The 26,744-nt window shown below is 37.0% G+C and overlaps 1 protein-coding gene across 9 annotated transcripts in view; it reads left to right on the forward strand.

Annotated features, from left to right (window-relative positions):
- Positions 1-3,152: 3,152 nt before the first annotated feature.
- dnm1a (dynamin 1a) overlaps positions 3,153-26,744 on the forward strand; it is a 60,841-nt gene continuing 37,249 nt past the window's right edge. For 8 of the 9 annotated variants that reach the window (XR_008356258.1, XR_008356257.1, XR_008356259.1 and 5 more), the window contains exons 1-10: positions 3,153-3,430; positions 12,523-12,596; positions 13,442-13,591; positions 14,191-14,394; positions 15,224-15,322; positions 16,423-16,583; positions 18,043-18,185; positions 18,552-18,687; positions 20,451-20,518; positions 21,211-21,349. Coding sequence is in view for 6 of the 9 variants with exons in the window: in XM_053485253.1 (XP_053341228.1) it covers positions 3,270-3,430; positions 12,523-12,596; positions 13,442-13,591; positions 14,191-14,394; positions 15,224-15,322; positions 16,423-16,583; positions 18,043-18,185; positions 18,552-18,687; positions 20,451-20,518; positions 21,211-21,349 (1,335 nt within the window). In the remaining 3 variants the exon portion in view is untranslated. Of the gene's footprint in view, positions 3,431-12,522; positions 12,597-13,441; positions 13,592-14,190; positions 14,395-15,223; positions 15,323-16,422; positions 16,584-18,042; positions 18,186-18,551; positions 18,688-20,450; positions 20,519-21,210; positions 21,350-23,903; positions 24,043-26,744 lie in introns of all 9 variants that reach the window. The other variant, XM_053485256.1, reaches the window with a different exon arrangement.

The raw sequence follows: 26,744 nt of genomic DNA on the forward strand, positions 1-26,744 counted from the left end.
ATAATTCAAATTCAATCAAGTATTTATTTAAAAAAAAAACTTGTACCCACCTTGCATATTCACTGCATATCGTACTGTTTATGACTGTGTATGTGACAAATAAAATTTGAATTTGAATGTAGAGTGTACTTGTATATATATATATATATATATATATATATATATATATATTTACTGCCTCACTTTCATAACCTGTGTGCACTCCTGTTATTTGTTGTGTCTGTTTGTTATATGTGAGTTATTTGCACTACTTTTTTAATCCTTTTGTGCACATCTGGAGTCTGAAGAACGAAATTTTGTTCGTATTGGAAGCAACATGGTGGCTATGGATACAGATTCCTTTATTAATGTTTAAGGTGCTTTATAGCAAGAAGAGTCCAATAACTCTATCAATGCTGATCGAGAGTTAAGAAGATCTATTGAACAATGAAATCATTCTCAGATTCAGATTTTTGCAGAGAGGTATTAAATGATCGTTTAACCATCTAACTGGTTCTCATCATTCGGGAGCATGGGAAAGATTGATTTGCTCCATTTAATAAGTCCCTTAATTCAATATATAATGGTGCTATCACTTAGTTTTGCTGATGCCAAAAGCATTTAAATTAACATAACAGACACATTACTTGCATATGTATTTCCAATCATGTAGTACATTTTCTTTTTTGTAGAAAAAGGCCAAGTTTAAGGAAATGTCTTGTCACTATGATCATAAATGGCAATAACATCAGTATGCCGTAAAATAAATTAATCACTAAAAACATGAAAATAATAATTAATTATTATTAATAATATGAAATAAATATCAGTTATTGGTGTTATTGGCGGGATATTAATTATATATATTGTAGCGTTTTCACCGCTATGCAGGAACTTGGAGAGACGAGTGAGCTGCTTTTGCTGCCCAATGCAAATGGCTGGGAGTAATTTATTGTCTTCCTCCTCATGTATACACAAAATCCACCACATCCAACCTCCATAAAACACACATCATCCACACACACACCTATGGCCAAAGCCACTAACTTGAACACTTTTTCCCAACAGGGTGAACACAAAACAATCCCTCCCGCAAAGCATGATGGTAGACCATCAAAACCCCGCCCACGCCACAATATATATATATATATATATATATTCATTAATAATAAAAAACATTTTTGGTTGTTTTTGTGTTTAGAATCTCACTGTTAGGATTAACTGTAATCCACTTCAGCGTTCAAAGCCTCAACTCCTATTGAATAGTTAAAACAGCGACATCTAGCGACAACAGACCATCATAACAAGACGATGCAGAGTTGGGATGCCAGATTGGATTAAATACCATACTTGGTGTTCAAGCTAAACTGGAGAAAATAATAAGTTTTTTATAGCTAAGACATTACTGCAGCTTTTTGGACGAGGTTAGAAAAGTTTATTATTTGCATTGTTAAAAAATGAAATTGTGCAGAAAACAATGAGCAAATTTACAACTATTAATTTACACAGGGATTATCTGAATGTATCTCCCAGTAACAATTCACAAATCTTGCACACAAAATGCATCTTTATTCATTACATAGCATTTTACACCACTTATCCTAGAAAAGGTTCAGTGCATTTCTGGCACAATTCTTGCCTGACATGTGGAAGTTTCAATTCCCACCTACTGTATATATCATTTTTTACTGTATACATGGTCACAGGGGGCCTGGAGCCTATCCCAAGAGATTTAGGCACGAGGCGGGGTACACCCTGGATGGGGGACAATCCATTGCAGGGCACACACACATATACACTTATACACACTACAAGCAATTTGGCAACACTTGTACCTGAAGAAAACGCACCAAGCATGAAAAGAACATCCATGAACACAGATCTGAAACAGGAAATTGTCCCAGAGACTGGAGGTGCGAGGCTACCGTTCTAACCAGACTTAGCCATCGTCCATGTGCATTTCATCACTCACACTCTCATGGAGGGTCGCAGGTGGGTCTGGAGCCTATCCTGGGAGGCTTAAGGTAGGGCATGAGGTAACACATACAAATATAAAGTTTTCCAGAGCGCAGCGGCAGAAGTAGACTAATGATTATGAATGCGACGGGAAAACAGCAAGCAGACTGACTCTGACCATTTTAATAATTAATTGATATAGTAAATTAAAGGTGATCATGTCATCTCGTCGTCTTCGCACCAGTGGACCAGTCTATAATTCCCTTTTCATACGAATAACATAATCTAAAATTCGTTTTTCATTAGTTTATATAAAAGCAGTTTTATAAGAATATATTTTTCACGTCTGTGAGGCGAGTATGCACAGAGTTTCGGTTCATTTTCTGACGCGCTCAAGTTCACCGAAAACAATACAGAACAGCACACCCTGTTTACTTTCTTTATTTAACAAAATCGTAACCTTTTTTTTTGTCAGTGCGCTTAAATAAAAATAGAGTCCTATAAAGGCTATGTAGCTTATATAGTTTTACTATATAGTTTTCGCACATTAATCTGACAATGTTTTAATTTTATGGTCATTTAGTTTCATTACAAATAAAAAAAAACACAAAATAGCCTATAAGATGACACAAGACCCTGCACGCGTAGTTTTCCTAATTACACATAATAAAATCTAAAGGCTTAATGTGTTAACGTTTACGTTGCTTAAATTCGATCCTAAAAATATTTAATTTAATTTTAATTATAGAATTTGTACTGTGATCATGAAGTCATTTAACTACAATCTTTCACTTGATTTTATCAGGAACTACGTGCGGCTCTGGACGAGCTGCGGCTGATTAATCCTGGAGAGAACGAACTAAGGCCTGAGGTCTCAGTCTATAGTTATAAAGCGCAGGCAAACGCACAAACCCAAATGCTGTCGCCGTGATGGTATAAGTTACATACCGCTTGTCCACCTACTGTACTCACACGTTCATTCACACACTACGGTCAACTTCTTTATTCTGCATGTCTTTGGAAAAAACTTGGTTTTTGGAAACCGGAGAACCCGGAGGAAACCCACCATGCACGGAATCGAACCCTGACCCTGGAGGTGCAAGGCGACTAAAGGTGGGTTACATTCCACTGGGTGGGATTGTATCCAATCTGGCAACCCGGTTGCTCCGGTTGGCAGTACAGCGGAGATCTCGTCGCCTGGCAGATTGCGGAGGAAGGAGGATGAGTCTGCATCGCATCTCATCACGTAACATACCATAAGAAGTGTTGGATCCAGACCCCGCGTTAGTGTTACACATCTGTTTGGGTGATTTTGCTCGGACCAAGCAGCCAGGATGGGGAACCGCGGGATGGAGGATCTGATCCCGCTGGTGAATCGGATGCAGGACGCGTTTGCAGCCATCGGACAGAACGCAAACCTGGACCTGCCGCAGATCGCAGTGGTGGGGGGGCAGAGCGCCGGGAAGAGCTCCGTGCTGGAGAACTTCGTCGGCAAGTAAGTGATGTGCTTTGATCTCTGTGATGTCAGTGACGTCATCCAGGTGCAGGTTTATTGCCCTCCGCCAAAGTCACGCATTACTCTGGGCATCATCATCATCATCATCATCATCATGTCATGATGTCATGATGAAGAATCCAAGCTCACCAAATAGACAGGTTCATCCGCAGCACAAAGAGATATATCTGCTTTATATAACAATAAAATAATCATAAAAACACGGGACCAATAAATTAATTAACTCATCAATCAATCAATTAATTAATAATGCTTGAGGCTTAAGTCACCCAAGGTCACATCTATCAACTCATTCAGTAAATTCACCTAAACAGCTCTATAAAAGATAAAAAATGAACACACACACACACACACACACACACCAGGACAGGTTTCCCCATACACACTGCTGCAGTGGCAGTTCCGTGTCCTCCTGAATCAATTCCATCTGCACAATTTATCTCATCTGCAATACAAACACAACATGCAAAAAATCTTCTCAAGTAGAAAGATATTTATTGTTGTCGAAGATATCTTGTATTCTGAAATAATGCAACAAATATACGTTATCTAGACTAGAAATGATCCTGTTCCGCCTTGCACCTACAGGGTTGAGGGTTCAATTCCCGCCTCAGGATTGTGTCAGAGTGGAGTGTATTGGTGTTCCCAAATTGTCTGTAGTGTGTGTGTGTGTGTGTGTGTGTGTGTGCCCTGCGATGGATTGGCACCCTGTCCTGTGTGTACCCTCACCCCATCACCCCCCCCCCCCTCCACTCATTGTTCACCGGATAACGTGGTATAGACGAATGATGAGTGAGTGGGATGTCTTTAGTTTTTTGCTTTTATCACAGATACGTACAAACATTCGTCTGTGCCGTTGTTTACTTACACAACGTTGGCAAACATTCATCATCGATGAAATCAGTGAGAAATACTCGCATGACAGGTTGCACGCGGTTCCAGATAACAGCCTGGACACTATTTGGTCAGATAAACCCAGGTGAGGATAATTAACCAAGCTGTGTTTCTGCACACGCTCTGAGAGGAAGTGGAGCGCGTGCTGTGTCATGACCTTGGATGAGTTAGTGAGATTTGGGCTTTTTAATATCAAGTTCATGATTCAGCATACGGTCATGTAGAATTAAAGCTGTTTGTTTGTGAGAATAAGTGGGATTTAAAAAAAAGTGGATTCAAATTAGTCATTTTCTTTAGAAGTGATTTGTCAGTCAGAACCGGAAATAATCTGAAATAATCGAATTCAAGATCATAATAAACCACAATTATTACCTATAAAAACACTTCCCTATTGTTTTTTGCATTGTCTAATGAAAAAAAATAAAAATGATGTATAACTGGAGCTTCCTGTTTCTAATGCAAGCTTTAAAAGAAAAAAAAAGAAATCATAAGTAATTATGCATAGTTACACATTTTCCGAAGCAGAATTCGTCTAATTATAGTATTTTTTTTTTCGTGGAAGAGCTACAAATGGTTCCATTGTACACAAATAACATCACGCCCAGTGTTTCCCAGATACACAATCATTTTTGTCTAAATATACTTTAACATAAGTTATATTGAGATTGAGTCCAACATCTAAATATATTTATATTTTGGTTAGATTTGTCTGCATCACTGTTTTCTTTATGTGTGTCCTTTTTTTATACTGCAGTATAATCAAATTTTGACATAATCATACGTGATATAAGACCTTACATAAGCCCATAATCATGTGTTAAGGTGAAATAACTCCCAGAGCTTTATAAATATCTCCCAATATGATAGATGTTGATTTTACAAATTGTTGAAAGCATGTTTATTTCAGGGCACTTTAAAGACCGATACAGGCCACTTATTGTATATACACTAATAATAGCTGGCAGGACACAATGACCAGATATGAGATATGATCATCCCAGGAAATGTAGCTTTAATATCATGCAGGACGCATTAAGGCACTTAGGCGATGGAGAACATGTTGTTGGCTGATTGTTTATCAATTAACTGTGTTGTGCAATGGATGTGATTCCGCATAAGCGTGATGTAGCAGTGCGGTCAGAGAAGGAAGTGGTTCGGAAATGATGATGAGGACATCATAAATAGGAAAAGTGTTTGAAACAGAAAACTAAGAGAAAACAAAAACTGCAGTAAATGACACACTGCTTACTTAGATTTCACAGAATTTTAAAAACGAGCGTTAAAATTTTAAATGACACCAGTTCAAAAGTTTCTGGAAACTATACAATTGTTTTTTCTAAATTGCATCCACAGTCCTTTATATATCATCATGGATCTTGAAGAAATTGTAATAAAATTTAAATATTTTATTTAATAAAAAAAGGTTTGAAGGAAAACTTTTGCTTACAACTATGTTTAACGTTGCATAACTACTAAAGATACACAATGGTGAAATACAATAAAAAAGGAACCAATGAACATAAAGGGGTTACTTAAGTTAAACAGGAAGCTGTGACCATATATGGAAACTGGAAGATTTTTAAAGATTAGCGGACATCCAGTACTGTATAGTTACTGTTCATACATTAACTATTTATGCTTTTCTTTTCTCTAATTCATTAGAGGTTCTGGCCATTAAAGTCGTGGTCAGTTTCCTCCTGAAAAGTTCCTGATGCAGGACTTCATGTGGTTAAAATGGGATTGAGTAACGCAGGGGGTTAATGCACGAGGATCTGCTGAGCTATAGCAAGTCCAACATACTTTATTATGAGTCACTGAGACGGATGAGTTTTTTATTTCCACCCTGTCCTGACTCTGTTTCAGTATTATAGGGGCAGCCGTCCCATCTCTGCTTTATTTTCTTTCTCTAAGAGCGAGCTTGTCATGCTCTAATTTGCAGGTACGGATCTGGGTCATGCTCTCATTGGGTGGTTTGTGGAAGGAGAAGGCAAGCCCCATCGATCACCTTAAAATCTATTGATATTATATTCCCCCCCCCCTTTTTTTTTCTTTGTCTTTCTTTTAAGAGACAGGAATAATTCGAGTTAATGAAGTAAAAAATCATGTTTCATTCCCTGCATAAATTTCACAAAATTTGTTCTGCATGTTTACTCAGGGAAGAACAGATTTGCATAAAAAAATGCAATTTTTGGACATTTTAAAATTAAGCATAATGATATATTGTACAGCCAGTGGAGGTAAAATGACTTCATTAACAAATGGCTTTGGTCAATTGGATTTTTGAACCTGTTAAAAATATGCTGTTGAATAAACACTGATAGTTGAGAATGTGGATGATTTCCTGTCTTCTGCAGCAGAGATTCTGATCGATCCAGGCGAAAATGTTTGATATGTAACACCAGGTGTGAGTTTTCACACTCACATTCACACTTTCAATACATTAATGTTGCTCATGCAGATATAAATGTGGTGCTAGAAAACACCAAAATGTTGTGGTAATGTTTTAACACTTCTCATGTTGCATAAGAGAAAATGTTGCCTGCTGTACATGAGCTCATAGATGTCTGTGATTGGCTGGTGTCATTGTGATTGGTACCTAAGAAGACATATGCTCTCCATCCCTTACAAACCAGACAGCTGTAGGCCATTTTACTCAAATGGCCATGACATCAATGGGATTTACCTTCGAGTGACCAGACTTGTGTAAGTTTAACCCTGAGAACAGCCGTAGGGTCACCATTGGGCCCACAAACAAGACATAATTATAAGAAAAAAAAACAATCCTATTTAAATTGGGTGAACTAACAATTACTTTCATTTGTGTAGTTTGTGTTTACATTTTTATCAAGTGCCGCTTTTAATCTTCCAGTCAATTAGGTCACAAGAAATACAAGCTTTGAGTCAAAGTGCAGGTAAAACCTGCAATTTATATTATTTTTAAATTCCATAATATTTGATTGAAACAAAGAAATTAATGTTGTATATACTGTGCATTTGGAGCAGTTATTATTATTATTATTATTATTATTATTATTATTATTATTATTATTATTGTCCTTTGTGGTTTCAAGACCTGGATTTTGGTCCTTCTTCTGGATACAGGAACATCCAACTCAAAGACTTGAGCCCTGGTGCATTTATTTATATTTGTATGTATGCCGTTGTATTTTATTGGAAGAAAGATCTAAACATATAAACATCCAAAATGGCAAAATGTTTAAATGGCTGTAAGATTTCAAGACATAAGATGGATTTGTATATTTCAACAACCAACTTCATTGAAGATTTTTAAGAAACAGTTGATTGCGAATCTGGTTTCAGCACCAAGGACAGTTCCCAGGCAACAGCCAAAAACCACGTTGTTCTACTTTCGAGTTGCTGATCTGGGTCATGCCATAACAAGAGTACCAAAAAAAGAAGCTGAAACAGAAAGAAAGACATGCACAGATATCTTTATATGATTTTTTTTCAAACAAAGACGATACAGTCAGAAACCTGATGTATACACTGATTGGCCAAAAGTTTATGGATCGTCTGAATCACACTGTTGAATGTCTTTGTATGTTTTGTAAAACATGGTGTGTTCAAGTCAGTGTAATAGAACTTAAGTGTACTAATGACTGTCATACGTATATCATGTCATATATCATATGCATTGTACTGTGTGTGTCACAATCATGCACCAATCACACTTTTTTTAAATATATAATTTACGGTACAAAACTTGTGTCCTATCTGATGCATTATACTAATTATTATTTTTGGACATTTCACGTCAGGGTTGGTGTACACAAAGGAAGTACTGTATGTTAAGAAATGCTGTTTTTAAAACAAATAGTTAATTTTTTTTAAAGAAGATAAAGATAGAGAGAAACACAGAACCTTCCTAAGCCTCCAGTATCACCACTGAACCGGATTAATTCTAATCCGCAGTGACCAGCAACAGGTTCAGTCTCAGATGCGTTAATCTTTCTACACACCAACTGTCTCTCAAGCAGATAGAGGTTATTGTCTTGTACTGTCATTTACATAAACCACAGTTAATTTCCTGATTCTGATTGGTCAGAAGGTGTTGCATACTTACTTATCTTTAATTTTTTTTTTATATTTTGCTTCCTATGATACTTTCTTGACTTTTAATGCAGTCTTGAAGAATAGTTCTCCAGGACTTATTCGTCTCTCATTTTCAGCCCAGTCCTGGAACCCGAGCAGTTTCAGTACCTGAGGAATGTTTTTTGTTCATTAAACCACACAGTGACCTATAAATCAATCAAGCATAAAAAGCATCGAACTTAAGGCATGAACCAGTGAGAACCAGGTGCAGATGATGACAAATAATCAGGCCGATGATTATTATACTAGTGATGCTGAATGCTGAGGGGTTGGAACAGATGAGAGGGGAAATGAGGTCGCTGCTGAGGTTATACCTGACTTTTGCACAGTACTGTATGTTTTAGCAATTTAAAGAGTCTTATAGTTGCAATTCTTATAATCGACAATTTAAAAGTAAGTGTTGTTATATAACAAGGACAAATGTGTGATTCAGGAGCCTTTAGTGTTAGGGAACTAACTTGTTTTTTTTTTTACATAAGCAACGTTAAATGTGACTTTTAACAGACTACACTTATGCCATGTTGTTCTGTAATAAATGATTACAGTATGAGAGGAATAAGACACTCCAGGGTGTGCTTTTATAACGACTTGCAGTGTTTCTGCTTGACGTCGGGCCCCATTACACAGCATTAATACGCTGTGTTTAGTGCATATTATCAGAGTTTTTATTGCCTCATCTAAGGTTGTGGAAAACGTTCCTAAGAGATGTTTGTTATATCAACAAGAAGTGCAGGTTTGTTTTACGTGGAGTGTTTGTGAAATAACAGACGCTACGTGTTAACTGGTTCAACCTGAGCAATAATAATAAAAAAAAAAAACAAGAAACAGCATATCGTATATCTTACTGCTTTGGAATGGTAAAAAAATACCATCTGTTCTTTTATTTCTCCTTTTAACTTCCCCTCCTTTTACGTCGTCTTTCTATACTGGGAAAATAACTATAGAACATTGTTATTATGAACACTTTTTTTAAAGTGTGTAAAGTATAGCGGTATATTTCTTTTCACTGTTATATCACACACTCTTAACATGCATAGCAATTCCTCCCTCCTTCATCTCTCTCTCTCTCTCTCTCTCTCTCTTTCTCCGTCCCCTGCAGTGTAATGCTTGCTGGCGTGTGTGTGTTCTCTGTGCTGGCTGGATGGCTGCCACGTCACAGCATGAAGCGAGAAAATGAGGCTTGGGAAAGAGAGATAGAGAGAGAGAGAGGGAGAGAGAGAGAGAGGAGGAGGATAGGGAAGCAGAGTTACAGGGAAAGAAGGATGGCTGGAGGAGGGGAACGGGGCACAGTGAGATTAGGGAGAGGAGGCGGGGCAGCAATCTGTCTGTCTCCATCGTTGCTGATTTGAGCTGAGCATGCATTGATGGGGGAGGGGAAAGTGGAGTGAGAGAGAGAGAGAGAGAGAGAGAGAGAGAGAGATGCATCCATTATTTTCCATCCTGCATTTACCCCATGCAGAAAGCTTTTGTGCTGTTGTTGATTTACTGGTTTGCTGTTTGACTTCAGGGGGTTGGACGTCCCTAAAGGATCGGGATTGCACTGTTTTTGTGTTTATGCTTTTGTTGTGTCTTTTGAAATCGTCATGCACCAATTCATCAGTAACAAACACGTTTCCTAGCAACCTAACAAAAAAAAAAAACGTGGGTTAGGGTTAACCTTGAGCTGCCATCATTCTAAATATACAGTATGTGTTTGTTTATGTAATACAAGATACCTTAAGTGTGCTATTTTTACATACATGTGCCATAGAAAACATACAAGGTACTCTTGGCCAAACACAGTATTTTAGCAGATTTATACATTTTTTTCATACATATAATACAGAACGTGAAGTTTATGCATCGTGAAAATTTCAAGTTGCTAACTTCAGTTGTTTTGTAGAAATGATTTTATCAGAACCCCAAAAATGCCCGTTCTTTTCGCGTCTCACTTTAAACAATAATCATTTAAAATGCTAATTATTTATGTTTCTTTATGAGTATTGATACTTAAATTGGTGTAAGCTTTTAGAAGCATATGACCTGTAACAATTGTTGCTTAAATTCTGTGCAAAATTAAGGATTTCCCCACCCCAAAAATCTGTAGTGTCTGTAACCATGGCAAATTCATGATGCAATATCTTAACAATTTTTCATTTTTTTTCATATTTTTAGAATAATATTTTTTCTTTCTGGTTGATGTAATCAAAATTTAAATGTAAATCTAAATTTTCACTTAAAGGACAGTTAAGATCATTAAAAGATTTGAATTTTAAAAAAAGTTACAGTCACTAGGGACATAAAAGATAAAAATGAAATCTTTTTATCTGATAATAATATGAATGTGTAGATAAGAAGCATTAAGTATTATGAAAAATGGTGTTTGTTTTTTCGCAGTCCAAAGGTGAGACATTTTTTAGCATCAATACAATGTTGATTGTGTGATTGTGGTTGTGTGGTTGTGCCCTGTGATGGGATGGCACCTCATCCAGGATCTCCCCAGCCTTGTTACCCAGAGTTCCCTGGGGTAGGGGCCAGGCCCCCCGTGAACCGACATATGATAAAAGGTATAGATAATGGATGGATGGATGGATAGATGGATGGAAAAAGTCCAATCTTGACGTTGATCTGAGTCAATCGCTCTAGTTCTTGTGAAAAACACGTCACGCTAAGGTTGCTTGCTGTAAATAATTAATTCCTGTAAATACTGTGGAGTGAAATACCCTAAAAAATTAGACAAAAATGCAAAGATTTAGAAATGTAAGACTACCATATAATGTATGTATATAGTTTTACTGTCATCTGTAAAACATTCATGCTTTAGGCATTGATTTTTCATATTTCTCTGCTTATTTCTCACCCTGAACACCTCATAACACATAAACAGGAGTGTTGGAAGATTTTCCAAGACAGTCTCCAGTGTCCATGCAGTGGCTCCTGTGATTCTGCACTCGGCCTTCAGTCCAGCTCTTAGTCACGAGCTGAGCCGCATCAGTGTGATTGAGGCTGTGTGATCCGCCACTGGCTATCACCCATATGGTCGCTCCATATGGCCCTGTATCCGGAGGCGGGGTTGCCTTCATGGGAACCTGTAGTAGCTGCCATCTGTCTTGAGCATGGTGTCAGTCATGGAGAAGTCCAGCATGGTCACACCAAGCTCATGCTCTGCCCGGGGCGAGGAATGATTTAGTTGGCATTGCTGCAACTAAGTCTACAGTATATTGCGTATATAAATATAAATGGATAGATTTGTTTCGGGCTTTCCTGTAAAAGACCAAAAGTTGTTTCTGTGCTAATTAGCTGATTAGATAATTGTGTAATTGCACAGGTGTGTATTTGGTGGGTCTTACTGAAAATGTGATTTTTCTGGTTTCAAACTGGTTTTATTACCCCTCATCTTCAAACCCCACAAAGACCTCACCATTCTGTTGTTGTGTTGCCGCTCTGATTAACCAGAAACATCCACTACAGTGCAGAAATAGCACTGATGTTAAAATAGTATGACCCTTGGATGCCCCTGTTTAAGTGTATCTAGGTCACAGCATTTAACCCTTCAAGCCAACAAAAAATTAAGGGTGTCATTTGCATGGCTCAAGATCAAAGACGGTGGACAAAAATTGGTCTGATATACCAGGGAAAAAATATATAAATAAACATATATATAAGCACGAACTATATATATATTTTTTCTACCAAAGTACACAAATTTAATAACTTATTTTATCAATACTGCATTTTGACTGCATTTTAATCCTGAGTAAAAAAAATTTTCTCGTAAACTTCATTTCTGTTGCTAAACCTTAATCTAGACATATATAGATTATAATATTGCAGCTCACATGGATTATGTTTGGCTTTTCAAAATGGCAGCATTGAGTTTTGAATTCATCATGGTGGACAATCAGGCCCTTTAACCCTCGATCATCCAATTTGCCCAAATAATTAGAATTTAGAAAGATTAGAAGAGATACACTAAAAAAATATATGCAACATATTTGTACACCATCAGAACACCGCTTAAAATGTGACTGTTTTCGCATGTATTTTTAGCATACCTTACTGACATTTTGTGTATTGCATCACAGGGACTTCCTTCCCCGCGGTTCTGGCATCGTCACACGCCGTCCTCTGGTCCTGCAGCTCATTAACTCCCCCACAGGTGAGTTTGCCGCCATGGCAACTGCACTCTCATCAGTCTCCCTGGTCTCTGGGGAGATGACGCATCTTCTGTAAGTGCTGATCTGTCTGCTATCTGCTTCCTTATTGCAGAAATCAAACATAATAAAAAATACAGATAAACAGACAGAGATAGTTCTGAAACTTTAAATGTATCTTCTTTTCTGTTAAATCTAAAGAAAGCCCATTATTATAAGGAAGCTTTCATATATATGTGTGTTGAACGTTTGCACCAGTATTGTGTGTTTGGACAAAGTTTTTTTTTTTTTTTTTTGCGAGACATCTATGACTGAAATGACAATAAAATATTTCTACAGCGTTTAAATAATCTCATATGCATGCATAAAATGTCTTTATTTTTACACTGTATTTAAGGATTTTTTTCTTACTCAACACTGCCATCTAGTGTAGGTTAAAGTACTACAGCTTAAATCTTTATTTTATTTTTGCATTCTTTAATGTTAAAAAATATATGGACATGCTGCATTAGTGGATAAAAAAATACATATTCAATATTTGCATTACAATATGTAAAGGAAGTAAGTAATAATATATGCATGCTATAATGACAAATCTAATAGGCAGAATTTATTTAAATTATGTTAACAAGACTTTTATCATGAGTAAAAGTTAAAACTTTGGGCTAAATGTATATAATGTAAGCAAACTAACTTTAGTTTTTTCTTAAATGTAAAGATTATTTTGCATATTGTCATTTATGTGTGTTTTTCTTAAATTAGAATTGATTCTGTTGGTCAGTTACTTAAACCTTTTACCTTCTGTCAGAATATCTTCACCTGTCGTGTAACTTGTTTCCTCGGTCTATAGAGTATGCAGAGTTTCTGCATTGTAAGGGGAAGAAATTTACAGATTTTGACGAAGTCCGGCAGGAGATCGAGGCCGAGACAGATCGCGTCACTGGGCAGAATAAAGGCATTTCCCCTGTCCCCATTAACCTGCGTGTTTACTCCCCTAATGGTGAGATACAGTGTCTGTCTTTTGTGTAAAATGTGTATTATGTAAAAGTATCATAAACTGAGCTTTTAGTTATTAGACTTAATTTTTCTTCATTTCAATTATGACATCCATCGTGTGACTGCAGCGTATCAGATTGACATTTAGCATCAGTTACTTATCTCACAAGAGTTAAAAAGCGCAAAGCATGTGACTTTGACTTTTGTAAAGGCTGCACATAAATGATCCAAACGCCGTATGTTGAAAACATTCAGGGAAATATTTCTGTTTAATCGAGCATGTTACCTAATTAATTTTAAAAAAGAGGAAAAAAAGGTCAAGAAGTGACTTGTTTTGTGAAAGTTGCAAAGACTTAAATGTAGCTGCAACAGCATAAAACTATACATCTGATGCAAAGACTTTTATTCTTTATTTAATTCATTTCCGTTCGATTAGTCCTAAGCAGAATGATCTTTATGAGTTAATGTTTTACAACCAAATTATTATTGGTATTAAAGAATGATGTAAATGCCAACAAGACAAAAAAAAAGAAGTAATTCTCTCCAAACTGAATCAATTAAGTCCAGGGTGTCCCATCTTAGTTCATCTCTTTTTTCCATCAGTGCTGAACCTGACTCTGGTGGATTTGCCGGGAATGACCAAAGTGCCGGTTGGTGACCAGCCGGCAGACATCGAGCACCAAATCAAGGACATGCTAATGCAGTTCGTCACCAAGGAGAACTGCCTGCTGCTGGCTGTGTCTCCGGCTAACTCTGACCTGGCCAACTCGGATGCTCTGAAGATTGCTAAAGAAGTGGATCCACAAGGTGTGTGACATGCTTCTCCAAAAGATCAGCATTAACGCCAATATTCTTAAATAAATTCTGTTTATCCAAACGAGGTCAGAAATGAATACATAGTCACTAATGCTCTTTCATGCACATTGCTCTTTTAACACACATCCAATAGTCAGTAATTAACATTATGGTTCTTTGGTATGTTTTCTATACAGAAATTATTTCAAAGGATATTTTGCATAGTTTATTGGTCAAAACTGCCTGTCCAACCGATTAGCATTAATCATGATATATGTCGATCAGCCAAAGCAGTTACACCACACAAACTAATTAAAACATTAGCACATTATCATCGGTTATCAGTTACATACTAGTAAACTGGTGACAGGATCATGGGCAAACAAGGCTCACACATGACCACATGAACCCAAGGCCAACCTGATCACTGGGATTACATAGAAAAGCCAATAAAAAAAAGGCAATGTAGGCCATGATAGATTGGCATCACAGACTGCTGTGCCTGGTGTCCGGCAGACAACGAGCCCAAGGCCGCCAACCTGATCCAAACTCCCAGAAACCAGTTTGACAGAGCACCCATGGGATGACCGGACAAACAAGCCCGAGTCGTGGAGGCCATACCCTGCAGCCGAGAGCACCCACAGGATCTGCTGCCAACAGGGCCTTGCAGAGCCACACCTCATGGAGCCAGAACTTAGAAATTAGTGGGTTCAGTTCCACAAGCTATACAATACTGGCATAATGTTTTGTTTTGTTGTGTAATGTTATGGCTGATCGGTGTATCTATATACTGTATCTACATCCTATTGTAATGCATAAAACATCAAATTCTCATCATCAGGTCTGCGCACCATCGGTGTGATCACCAAACTGGATCTGATGGATGAAGGAACCGACGCTCGAGATATTCTGGAAAACAAGCTGCTACCACTGCGCCGAGGTGGGTTTCAAAACTGGGACGTCTTAAAGGGAAAACAGCACTCTGAAGCACGATAAATGTATTAAAACATAAACATAGTGAATAGATTTATTGTGGCGTTTAACAGCTGGCGTCTCTTAAACAGAAGAGGACAGTCAGGTTCTGCAGTTCGCCCCTAAAGATCAACAGCTTCTTTTCTTCAGAAAATTCATATTGTTCAGTGTCATACTGTATTAATGAGAAATTCATGTTAATTTATGGACTCGAAGATCCAGAATGCATTAAGGCTAGACGACTGTGACTCGGCTTTCGTTAGAGACGTATGTTCGAGATAAGGGACGTGGTGAGAGCTGGACAAGTTAAGCCTGTCGTGAAAGGGATAGATCAGTACAGCATGGGGTTCAGGCTTTATTTGTCACATATACATTATTGCGCAGTGAAATTCTTTATTCTTTGCATATTCTTCGCACTCTATTTAGTTTTCCTAGGCATGTAGAAAAAAAACAGCTATATTACTTCGGGATTACCCTTTTGGACAGTGTATTTTGTTATAAGTGGTCTCCCTCAGTGCTGCCCTCTAGTGGGTAAATGTTGTGAAGTTCACTGCACCACTTAAGTGCTGGATATGTTGTAATGGATGAGAAAAAAAGGGATGGAAAAAAAGGGATTTGAGAGAGAAAGCGAGAGAGAACACCCATGTGTAAGATGAAAAAAACAATGTCTTGATTTCAGCGACACATCTGGAAAAAAACTCTCTTTCTTTCTTTGCTTAGCAATAAAACATATTTATGGGAAACCCTTGAATGCATTATGCTGACGCTCTATTTTTCCACTTGGTTTCGGGCAGCGCCGGGATGTTTTCTAAATTTGTTTCCATCATACGCTGTCTTTACCTTCCCAGGGTTTGTGAATCACTCATGTAACATGCAAAACCGCAACGCTCAAAGCATCTTTTATATGATTACAAGCTAAAGGGTCTATTTCAGGACACAAACGCTCGATAAACATTAAATGGAACAAAAAATGTGTGTGTGTTTGTCCTCCAGGCCACATATTTTTACTCAGTAATAAACGTATGAAAATCTTAATACTGTATCTTGATGTTCACGCGGCTCCATTAGGCTACATCGGTGTGGTGAACCGCAGTCAGAAAGACATCGATGGGAAGAAAGACATCACTGCTGCTATGGCTGCTGAGAGGAAGTTCTTCTTGTCGCATCCTGCATACAGACACCTGGCAGACCGTATGGGAACTCCTTACCTGCAGAAAGCGCTCAACCAGGTGAGAGGATGCTGTTTGCAGAGAAGTGAAACAAGTTTTATAGGTTCTAACTGGGACCATGGAGTCTCCGGGGTGGTGCGACGTCACAGCATCGGAATATGTACACATTAGTTATTCTGTACGTACATATTAAAGTCATTAAATATGTAGGAAATGTCATCTGCAGGTATCCCATTATTCCATTTACATTTATTTAGTAAAGGCATTTTCCGAAGCAACTCACAGAAGTGCTCTGAAGTCTGTCCTCTACTGGTTCTTTAAGTAAGGGTCTAAGAGTACTTTAGTCTTTAAACCCTGATGTGGAGTTTAGAACAGTCTATAGATTCAGTGTATATATATTCCAAAGGGCCAGACTTTCTTGTATTTTTAATGTAGTCTCCAAGAAAAGTTCTCCAGTCTTCCTGAAAGAATTTTTGGCTCTCATTTTTTGGCAAGATGTTGGCTCCCATTTTCAGTCCAGTTCCTGTACCTGATCAGTTTCAGAGAAGTATTTTGTTTTATTATTATGTTTTTTATTTTCTTGTTTAACCACACACTGACATATGAATCATTTAAGCATAAAAACCATCAAACTTAAGGCATGAAAGACAGGTGCAGACGAGGAATAGACAAGAAGGGAAACGAGGTCGCTGCTAAGGTTGTTACATAAAAAAGCAGTTTTTAAATATTTAATTCTTTTTGGTCACTTTGCAGCCTGTAGCAGTAAAATATTATTTCCCATTTCTTGAACGTAATCTACATCATAATGGTCTGCACAGTAATGGGTGCCAATATACCGTTTTAGAAGAAGACAGCCATTAATACAGTGGGGCTCTAAAAGGGAAATGGAAACAGAATTAGATTGTAAATAGACATGTATGTGGTGGATATTGTGAGCATGTAATCAATTAGGTAAGGATGTGCATAAATAAAAAAAGAAAGAAACCAGTTAATCAATTAATCAATTGATTAATTCAGCTTCACACTTGTACATATATGGGTAAGTAATTACTAGGTACTATAAGGATATATGTAACTGCTTAAGTAAATAAGTAAACAATGCAAGTACGTAAGTGAACGAATAATTGTACTTAGATGGGTACATATAAATAAATAAATAGGAAGGTAAGTATAATGATTCGTAAGTAAATAAGCCAGTATATAAGCATGTATCTTAAAAAAAGAATATAAGTATGCATATTATAATAACAGTAAGTAATAAGGTAAGTAAATATGTAAGTAAATATATAGTTGTCATTAAACAAACATTTAACACATTTAAACAGGAAGCTGTGACTGAATTCATAATCAACATTTAATAATATATATACATTTTTGATTAAATTGTTATTTTATTATTATTAAATATATTAATAATTGGCTTAAAATTTGCTCATTTCATCCTTTTATTTTACAGTCATTTTTGTTTAAGCAATTAAAAATAAACCTTGTGTAACCTTCACCTTTTTTTTTTTAATAGCAACTAACCAATCATATCCGAGACACTTTGCCTGGATTGCGCAGTAAGCTCCAGAGCCAGCTGCTGTCCATCGAGAAAGAGGTGGAGGAGTATAAGAACTTCCGCCCGGATGACCCGTCCCGCAAGACCAAGGCCTTGTTACAGTGAGTAACACAGTTTTATACATATACACAAAGTGTGTGTGCGGAGCCTCTGCTGCAACAATACTAAAATCTAGATCTAGATTTAGTCTTCTATACGCATAAGAAATAAACCTTGAAAGAAACAACAATAAAAAAAGCGGTGGCCCGAACAGGGTAATCAGGATAAAATTGTCCCTGGTTCATGGTTGTTTTATAATAAGGTGCCTCAAAGTAAGGCATTTAGGAGGTTATATGAACCATGTCTGGGACTGACCTGTATGAGTAATTTTTAACATCTTCTAAAGAAAGAGTACCTTTCAGCAACTGTATTTCTTCTGTATATATTTAAAGTATCTGCTCAATCTTCACATCTTCTTGTATCTCCAGGATGGTGCAGCAGTTCTCTGTGGATTTTGATAAGCATATCGAGGGCTCAGGTGATCAGATCGAGACCTATGAGCTCTCAGGCGGAGCGAGAATCAACCGCATCTTCCATGAACGATTCCCTTTTGAACTGGTCAAGGTGTGTGACGATCAATAGATAAAGATAAAGATTTGATGCATGGTTCTGTATTATTTTTATGGTGATTCCCAAAACAATATTAGCCCATTAGTCATTTCACAAGTGTAGATGTCTGTTTAAATAAAACAACACTAAAAGCCTTACTATAATGCAGTGGTCTGGAGGAGCATCATGGATCACACTGCTATCACTTAACGACCAAAGGAATGAGTCACGGCTTAAACCCGCGTCTCCCTCAGGCCATGACTACAGGCTTTATGAGTAAAACATTCGCCTACCGCTTACTGGAAAAAAACTGCACACACTCGCACACTCACACACAAACACACACATTCAGTAGAATAAAACACTCTGTCTGAAGCGGCTAAACAGGAAGTGGTCTAGAGTCAAGAGTGAGAAAAGGATTCTTGGAAGCGTTCTGTTCTTATTACTAGCTGATACAATGCTGGATCTATTTATTACTATTTTAGTCATTTAAACCAATGTATTATAAATTTAGTAGTGTGATTAAAGTCTAAGGAACCATATTATATGCTGTACCAATTTTGTTATATATGTTTATCATGTCTTTATAATTATGTACAAAATCATTCAGTATTTCCATATATAACTTAAAAATTAATAAATAAATAACATTACAGGAGAATATAGAAAGAAAGGAGCGAGTGTGACACAAGTTACCAGAAGAACTCATTCTCCAGCAAACTCAGTAAAACCTAACAACTGTTTTACTTATAGTACTGTGTAAAAGTCTTGGGCACATACAAAAATATGGTATAAGCTTAAGATGCTTTTGAAAACATTTCTGCATAAAAGAAACTTTTATAAAGAGTAATAAAGAGCAATAACATAAACAGTCAATATTTGGAGTGAAAACTTATTGCTTAAAATCAGGAGTTTTAGACACAGATTTGTGCAGTTTTATAAGGCAACAGTTGTTAAGTTTTACTGAGTTTGCTGGAGAATATGAGTTTTTCTGGTAACTTCGTCACACTCGCTCCTTTCTATTTTTATGCAAATCCCAGGAGCGTAAATTAGATTTTTTTGTGTCCATCTGAAAAGTGGTCTGTCTTGTACTATAGTCCTTTCTTTACAGCCATGCATATATTCTCCTGTAATGTTATTTATTCATTTATTTTTAATAATTATGCAGACATGATAAACATATATAACAAAATTGGTACAGCATATAATATGGTGCCTAAGACTTTTGCACAGTACTGTTTTTCTCAGTTCTTGGATTGTAAGGTAAAAAGCAACAAGATTGTAAATGATTGATCTTACTTGATGTTCTTTTTATTAATTTATGTAATAAGTAAATTGATTATATAATAAATAGAATTAATTAGTAGTTTCTGACAAAGCCAAAGAAGATAAAAAATAAGGTCAGAAATTTTTATAAAATCCATAAATTTGAATGTACAGTATATCCATCAAACAGCATTGCTAAACTACATAATTGTTTTGAACTTAATATTAGGCTTAATTATACCTCCTAACATTGGTGGGCGGGGCTTAGGTGTTAAAAATGTATACCAAATTTTAATACGAAACATTTATTCTGATTGGGGTTGTCATTGGCTCCAGTCTTGTGTAATGACTCGAAGTAAAGTATGTCCAGATATGTTTTACTCCTTGTAGACATCATTCAGTTTGTACTTTTTAAATCCATTATAGCAGCTATAGCCTATTAAAGCAGCTATAACCCGTTATTTCCTTTTCCTTATCTTTTTTCTGTACTCACTCTCTCCCTGTTTCTGAAGATGGAGTTTGATGAAAAGGAGCTGCGGAAGGAAATCAGCTACGCCATCAAGAACATTCACGGCATCAGGCACGTTTTTCTTTCCACCATTCCTCAACTCCAAATCGCTGTTGTGATCGTCTTTTCCACCTGTCTATCACCGACGTTAATTTAGTCACAAAACCTAATCACAACATCTTCTTGAGTCTGGCTTTAACTCCTGCTTTAAACTGATATTTATGAATTATGACCGAGGAAGATGAGCTTGTGATTAGATTAGATGTATGTGTTTTTTTTTATTGCTAGTCTGTCTCGCAGACTTGTGTGTGGTTTCTAACTGTCTGGTGTAAATACCTTAAAAATTGATCACTAGAGAGGATAGAAACCAGACAACGAATTAACTAATTTCATAAACATCACAGTCAGCAGTTACTTTAATAAAAAGAATGATTCGCTTCCTAATATTTTGTGTTTTCTGGGACAGCTGGGGACATTTCGAGAGTCCTCTATGACTAAACATTTATTTCTTGCTACTCATAGTTGGGAACAGACAGAGTCACGGTGTCTGGATTGCAAGCATTAAAATCCACTTATGTATTCATAAACACTAATGTATTTTATGAACAACATTTTTCTTCCTTATGCATTACTTGCATATTATACATCATACTAAATCATATTAACATTTTTCTCTCTGCCCAACCTTTCCCTTTATGTCTCCCCCCCCTTTTTTTGTTTTATTTCTTACTTTCGGACCTGTCTGTTTCCTTTTTGATGGGCAGAACTGGGCTCTTCACCCCGGACATGGCGTTTGAAACCATTGTGAAAAGGCAGATTGCGAAGATTAAAGAGCCTTGCCAGAAATGCGTGGACATGGTCATTTCTGAGCTAGTCAATACTGTTAGGCAGTGTACCAAGAAGGTAAAGCCCTGGTGGAGGGTCATGATATGTCCCAGCTACCCCTAAACTCGCCGTCGCCTACCCATGGGCCTGTTCCTGGGCTGCAGATGGGCAATGGCTACTGTGTGTGTGTGTGTGTGTGTGTGGATGTAAAGTATGGGTTTTATGCGTAATATAAGAAGAATGGCCATGGCATGGTCAAAACAGCTGCCTGCACTGGTTATAAATATCTGGGTGCTGGGGTCGGACTGCTAGGTAAACTTGTTAAAAGAAAATTATACTGAAAGTTACGGATATAAAACAGGGCTGGGTCATATAAAAATTTTCGACACTGGTTCTAATGTCCTTATTTTCTAAATCGCTAATCAATACTATTACCACTGCTATTCCTAGATGAAAGGGAAAAAATATAATAACAAATTTAACTTAAACCATTTACTAAATAGCAACAAGATTGTAGATGATTGATCTCAATTTATGTTTTTTTTTTCATTTTATGTAATAAGTAAATTAGACCAAAATGTCTATTTGAAGTCTATTAAGCTACATAATTATTTTATTTTATTATTTTTTTCTTTCTAGCTATCAAATTTCCTTAGCAAGCTAGCGAAAGTTAGGCTGAGTGTATTATCAGGGAATTAAATAATATTAGCCATCTAGCTAGTATTATTCAGTTATCTGCTAGCCCAGAAGAATTAGACTTATTTTGTATAAAGTAAGTAAATACCAGGGTTCCTAACAATTTAGCTATCATTTTATGTATAATAGTAGCCTGTTTCACTAGCATGCTAGCTACTGTGGAATTCTAACATACAGTATAGCCTGCTACACTTGCATGTTAGCTAGCATTAGCCTAAATATTAATTGTGTAATTATTACATTCTGAATGTGCTAATCATTAAAGAATATCATTAGACTTATTTTGTATATAGTAAGTAAATAAACAGGGTTCCTAACAATTTAGCTATCATTTAATGTAAAATATTAGCCTGTTCACTAGCATGCTAGCTATTGTGGAATTCTGACATATAGCCTGCTACACTAGCATGTTGGCTAGCATTAGCCTAAATATTAATTGTGTAATTATTATTGGGCTTATCAGTACTAGCTCTGATGAGGCTAACTATTAAAGTCTTTTTTTAAGTACAAAAATTGGGCTTAGCTAATTTGCTATTCCAATGTAGCATTGGAATAAATATTATAATGTAAGTGTAATTACTAGAAGAAGCATTTCCTGCATGTTAGTTAATAATAGGCTAAAAAAACAAACAAACAAACAAAAAAACACCAGCCAAATGTGCTAGCATGTTATGTTAAAAAGTAGTCACCAGAGACAGGAAGCTATCTAGCAGTAAGTCTATTAATATATTGTTTAGTTAGAACCAGTATGTGTTAACTAGCTTGTGCTACATAACACAAGGCAAAGTTTATTGTTGTGTAATGAAAACAGGCGTGTTTCACAAACGTATTTATGCTCATTAGACTAATTACTTTTATCGTGTGAAAATACCATGAAAAAAACAATTATATAATGTAATTATTTTTTTGTTACATACAGGTATATTCTAGAAAGCTACCCATTAGGCTGAGTATTGTATAATTAAACTCGTTATCTAATTGCATACAAGTTAGTGAGGTTTTAGCTAAATCTTTTATTATTATAATATTTGTCAATTGATATGTTTTGCCATATGACCCAGTCTTGTATTAAAGCATTCAAGTAATTATAAATAAATAATCAGGTTATATTTCTTTAAAAAAAAATAAATAAAAAAAGCATGTTATTCTGCATGTTAAGAATTTTGCTTTAACCATGATATACTGTATATACCTAGCTATAGGACTTCAGCACTCAGAAACCGGCTTGAAAGACTGCAGCGGTGCAAATTTACGTCAATCAGAATAATAGAACTGTAAGTAAAATGCAAAAGAATTACATTTCCCCTCCTCATTTTTCAATTACAACTACAAAACCACTGAGGACAAAGACAGTAGGCTATAAACAAGGACTAACACCCAGAGTAACAGCCGCCGGAGAGCCATGTCAGCACTCTGTAAGAGTTCCCACTGCTCCAGTGGGGACGTAATAGACTGGCTCTGGTTTTGGTGGTCAGCTGTGAGGTTGGGGTCATAGAGAGCGGAATGTAGAGGGTCTCTGACTAGCGTGAGCGTGCGACGCTGCAGTCTAAATTATTCCTGACTTGGAGCTGTTGGCCTGTGGACAGCAGGCTGAGGTTTCCTCTCTCTCATTCTGCCTCTGTGGGGGGAGATCTTGGCTCAAGCCCTCTGACGAATGGCTTAAAGAGAAACCAAATGTCTCACTTGCCTTTTCTTTCCTCTGTGCTGTCTTATCTGTCCTTTCATCCCGAACCTGCTCTTTTCCTCTTCCCTCTCCTTCATTTTGCATAGCTCTTCTATTTTATCTCTTTATTGTTTGAGGCTTTTCTCCATTATTTGTACCTTCTTCTTGTTCCTCATGCTTCTCTTCTCTTCCCTGCTTCATCCGTCCAAATCATTTCCCCCCTCCTTTTCTACTGTCTCTGTCCTGTGCTGTGCCACCCCACTTCCTCTACAGGACGGGCCTGTTTACCCCCGATCTGGCCTTCGAGGCCATAGTGAAAAAGCTGATCCAAAAGCTGAAGTCTCCCTGCCTGAAGTGTATAGATATGGTAGTGAGTGAACTGACCTCCACCATACGAAAATGTAGTGAAAAGGTAATGCAGAAACAAAATCCTTGTTTGTCTGCGTCATCTTGGGTACGGATAGACTGATGGCTAAACTAGGAGGCAAAAAACACCAAAAGAACAGACCATTTCTTACTGATCTGTGTTAGGGAGCAATGTATTCATTTTCAGTGAAATGCAAGGGATTAAGAAAGAAACTAAACGCTTGGGTGGATCTGTTGTTATAGGAAAATAACCAGTCACAGGGTGGTGAAATGCAGACAGACTCAAACTGAAAATGTAGAGTAGATACCAGCCTTGAACTAGATTATTTTGAAATAATAATGTCCCAAAGTGTTTTAATTCTCTTATAGCACATCAGTTTTTTAATTATGACAATGTTTAATATATCAGTGAATAGCATGTTACATTTTCTCATTTTTTTTCTTTTCTTTTTTCACTGTTAAAACAGTGAGTGATAGCATATTAAAATAAATACAGTATATGCATATATTGATATGGGCATTGTTGTTTCAGTGGTTGGTTTTTCACCTGCCATGTGGAGGGCCCGGGTTCAAGGGCCCGGGTCACTCACTGGATGTAGTGCCGATCCAAAGCCCGGATAAAATTGGAGGGTTGCGTTAGGAAGGGCATTTAGGGGGCTCTGAGTGGCGCGGTGGTAAAGTGCCACAGTATCACCCTTTCATCCGGTCATCGCTGGTTCAATTCCCAGATGATGCTGTAACTTCAGCAGCCGGAGGTCTAGAGAGATCCGATTGGCCGAGCTTCTTCAGAGGGGAAGGCTCTACAGCCAATCAGGGGCATCTTTGAGCTCACGCACGCGGAAGGAGCAGATAGCGCTGTCCTCCGAGTGTGTTATGCCGGCTCCAACAGTGCGTGAGCGACCAGTTTCGAAAAGATGTGTTCGGCTGGTGTCACGTGGTTCGGAGGAAACACGTGATAGTCTTCGGCCCTCTCGACTAAGTTGTAGTAGTAGCCTTAATGTGGGAGCCCCCTAGTGACGGTGAGGAATTGGATACGATTAAATTAGGGAGAAAATCTGGAAAAATCTCGAAAGAAAAAAAAAGGAAGGGCAAGAACCTGTGCCAAGTTGTGTGGCAACCCCTTGATGGGGGCAGCTGAAAGACTAACAACAACATATGCATATATTAATATAAATTTGTAGTTTGCAGCTGCCCTTTTGTCAAATAGTGTTATGAAAAGTTAATCAAGACATTTTGAATCTCTGTGGAAGGCATAAAAAAAGTTATCCCTAAAAGTACTAAGTTTGTGTTGTTAAGAAGTTCATTTGATATATTTATTTGTCTAGGTCTTTTCCCCATCTAATCCCTTTTGGTCTCATAGAATTTTTAAAGTAAGAGAACGTGTTTCTGATTAGGGCCGTCTCTAATCGTATTGTCTATTTTGACTTGGCCTCGTGAAAGTGTAAAGACATTTTATTACAGTACAAGGATATGATTACACACTTACTCAATTTACTGGCTGTGTGAGTCATTATAAACACGGCTGTTTGTGTGCTTGAGGCAAATACTGTATGAGCCAAACATGAAGATAAAAACTGGATATACAATATTATTTGAACATATAAAATATTTTACATCTACTGAATCTTATAAATCGAAACTTTAACAACAGTATTATTTCTTCAAACCCAATTTAGAACATCCTGAGAATCTTTTTAAATACAAGAGGCATTTAGGCCAAACCTAAACCTTCAATGAAATTTCTAGTGAATAAAGGCATAAAACCAAAGACTTCAGGCAGAGTACAGTGATGAGACTTAGCTGCGATAAAACATTTAAATGGTGCAGACATTCTGAAGAAGGCCATGTGTCTGCAAAGGACGATCCTGGCCAAGGTGGGTTGAAGCCAACAAATAACTTGTTGACAATTTGCAGAAGAGGCGCATCTTGCTGTGGGAACTGTACACACAATCAATCACCAATACCACTTATACATTACAGGAACTTGTCTGGAGGTTAGGGTCACATCCCGTGTACAGTCCTGACCTCATTCAGTTAAAGAAGTTCCTGCAAGGCCAGCACTTCAGACATGAAGCAGGCAGTTGCATTGAGAAAACTTTCTAACTTGATCTACCAAGCACTAGTGAAACACTGCAATATGTGCATTAGTGAAGCAGGGGATTATATAGAAAAATAAAGGGAGGTTTACTCTCATAACTGTATTCTGTTATTCTGCACAATCAAAGATCTTGTTCTGACTTTAATGCCCCTTGTATATAATATGAAAATTAATGTTGCATTACGAATTACATTCAGATGTGTAAATTACATTTCTACTTCCTTATATTCTGGATTGCCAGGGTGGAATTAATTGAGTTTTCCTATGGGTTCATTTCCTTGCCAAATACAAATAACCTTGACCTTACAGTACAGTATGAGTAATCTATATAAGCTTTATGCTAGATCTCGTTCGTCCTCTGGCCATTTTTTTCAACATGTGGTGTTCTTGTGTTTCTTTGCTTAGTCATTAAATTTTAAAACCTGCTTTGTTATCATCATGCATTATACTAGACAACGAAATCCATCATAATATTGCTACATTACGCACTTAAAAATATTTACAAGGACAAGATTAAAAAAAAGAAAACCTTAAGCACTAAAATTGGGCTGCTAGGACATTGTTAGTTGAACTGAACTCCTTGACTAGAGCAGCATGCCAGGAATATGAAAAGATTGGGATAACATGTAGACTCTTAATTTAAACATGGC

Source organism: Clarias gariepinus, chromosome 24, assembly GCF_024256425.1.
Source record: "Clarias gariepinus isolate MV-2021 ecotype Netherlands chromosome 24, CGAR_prim_01v2, whole genome shotgun sequence".
Lineage (NCBI taxonomy): Eukaryota > Metazoa > Chordata > Actinopteri > Siluriformes > Clariidae > Clarias > Clarias gariepinus.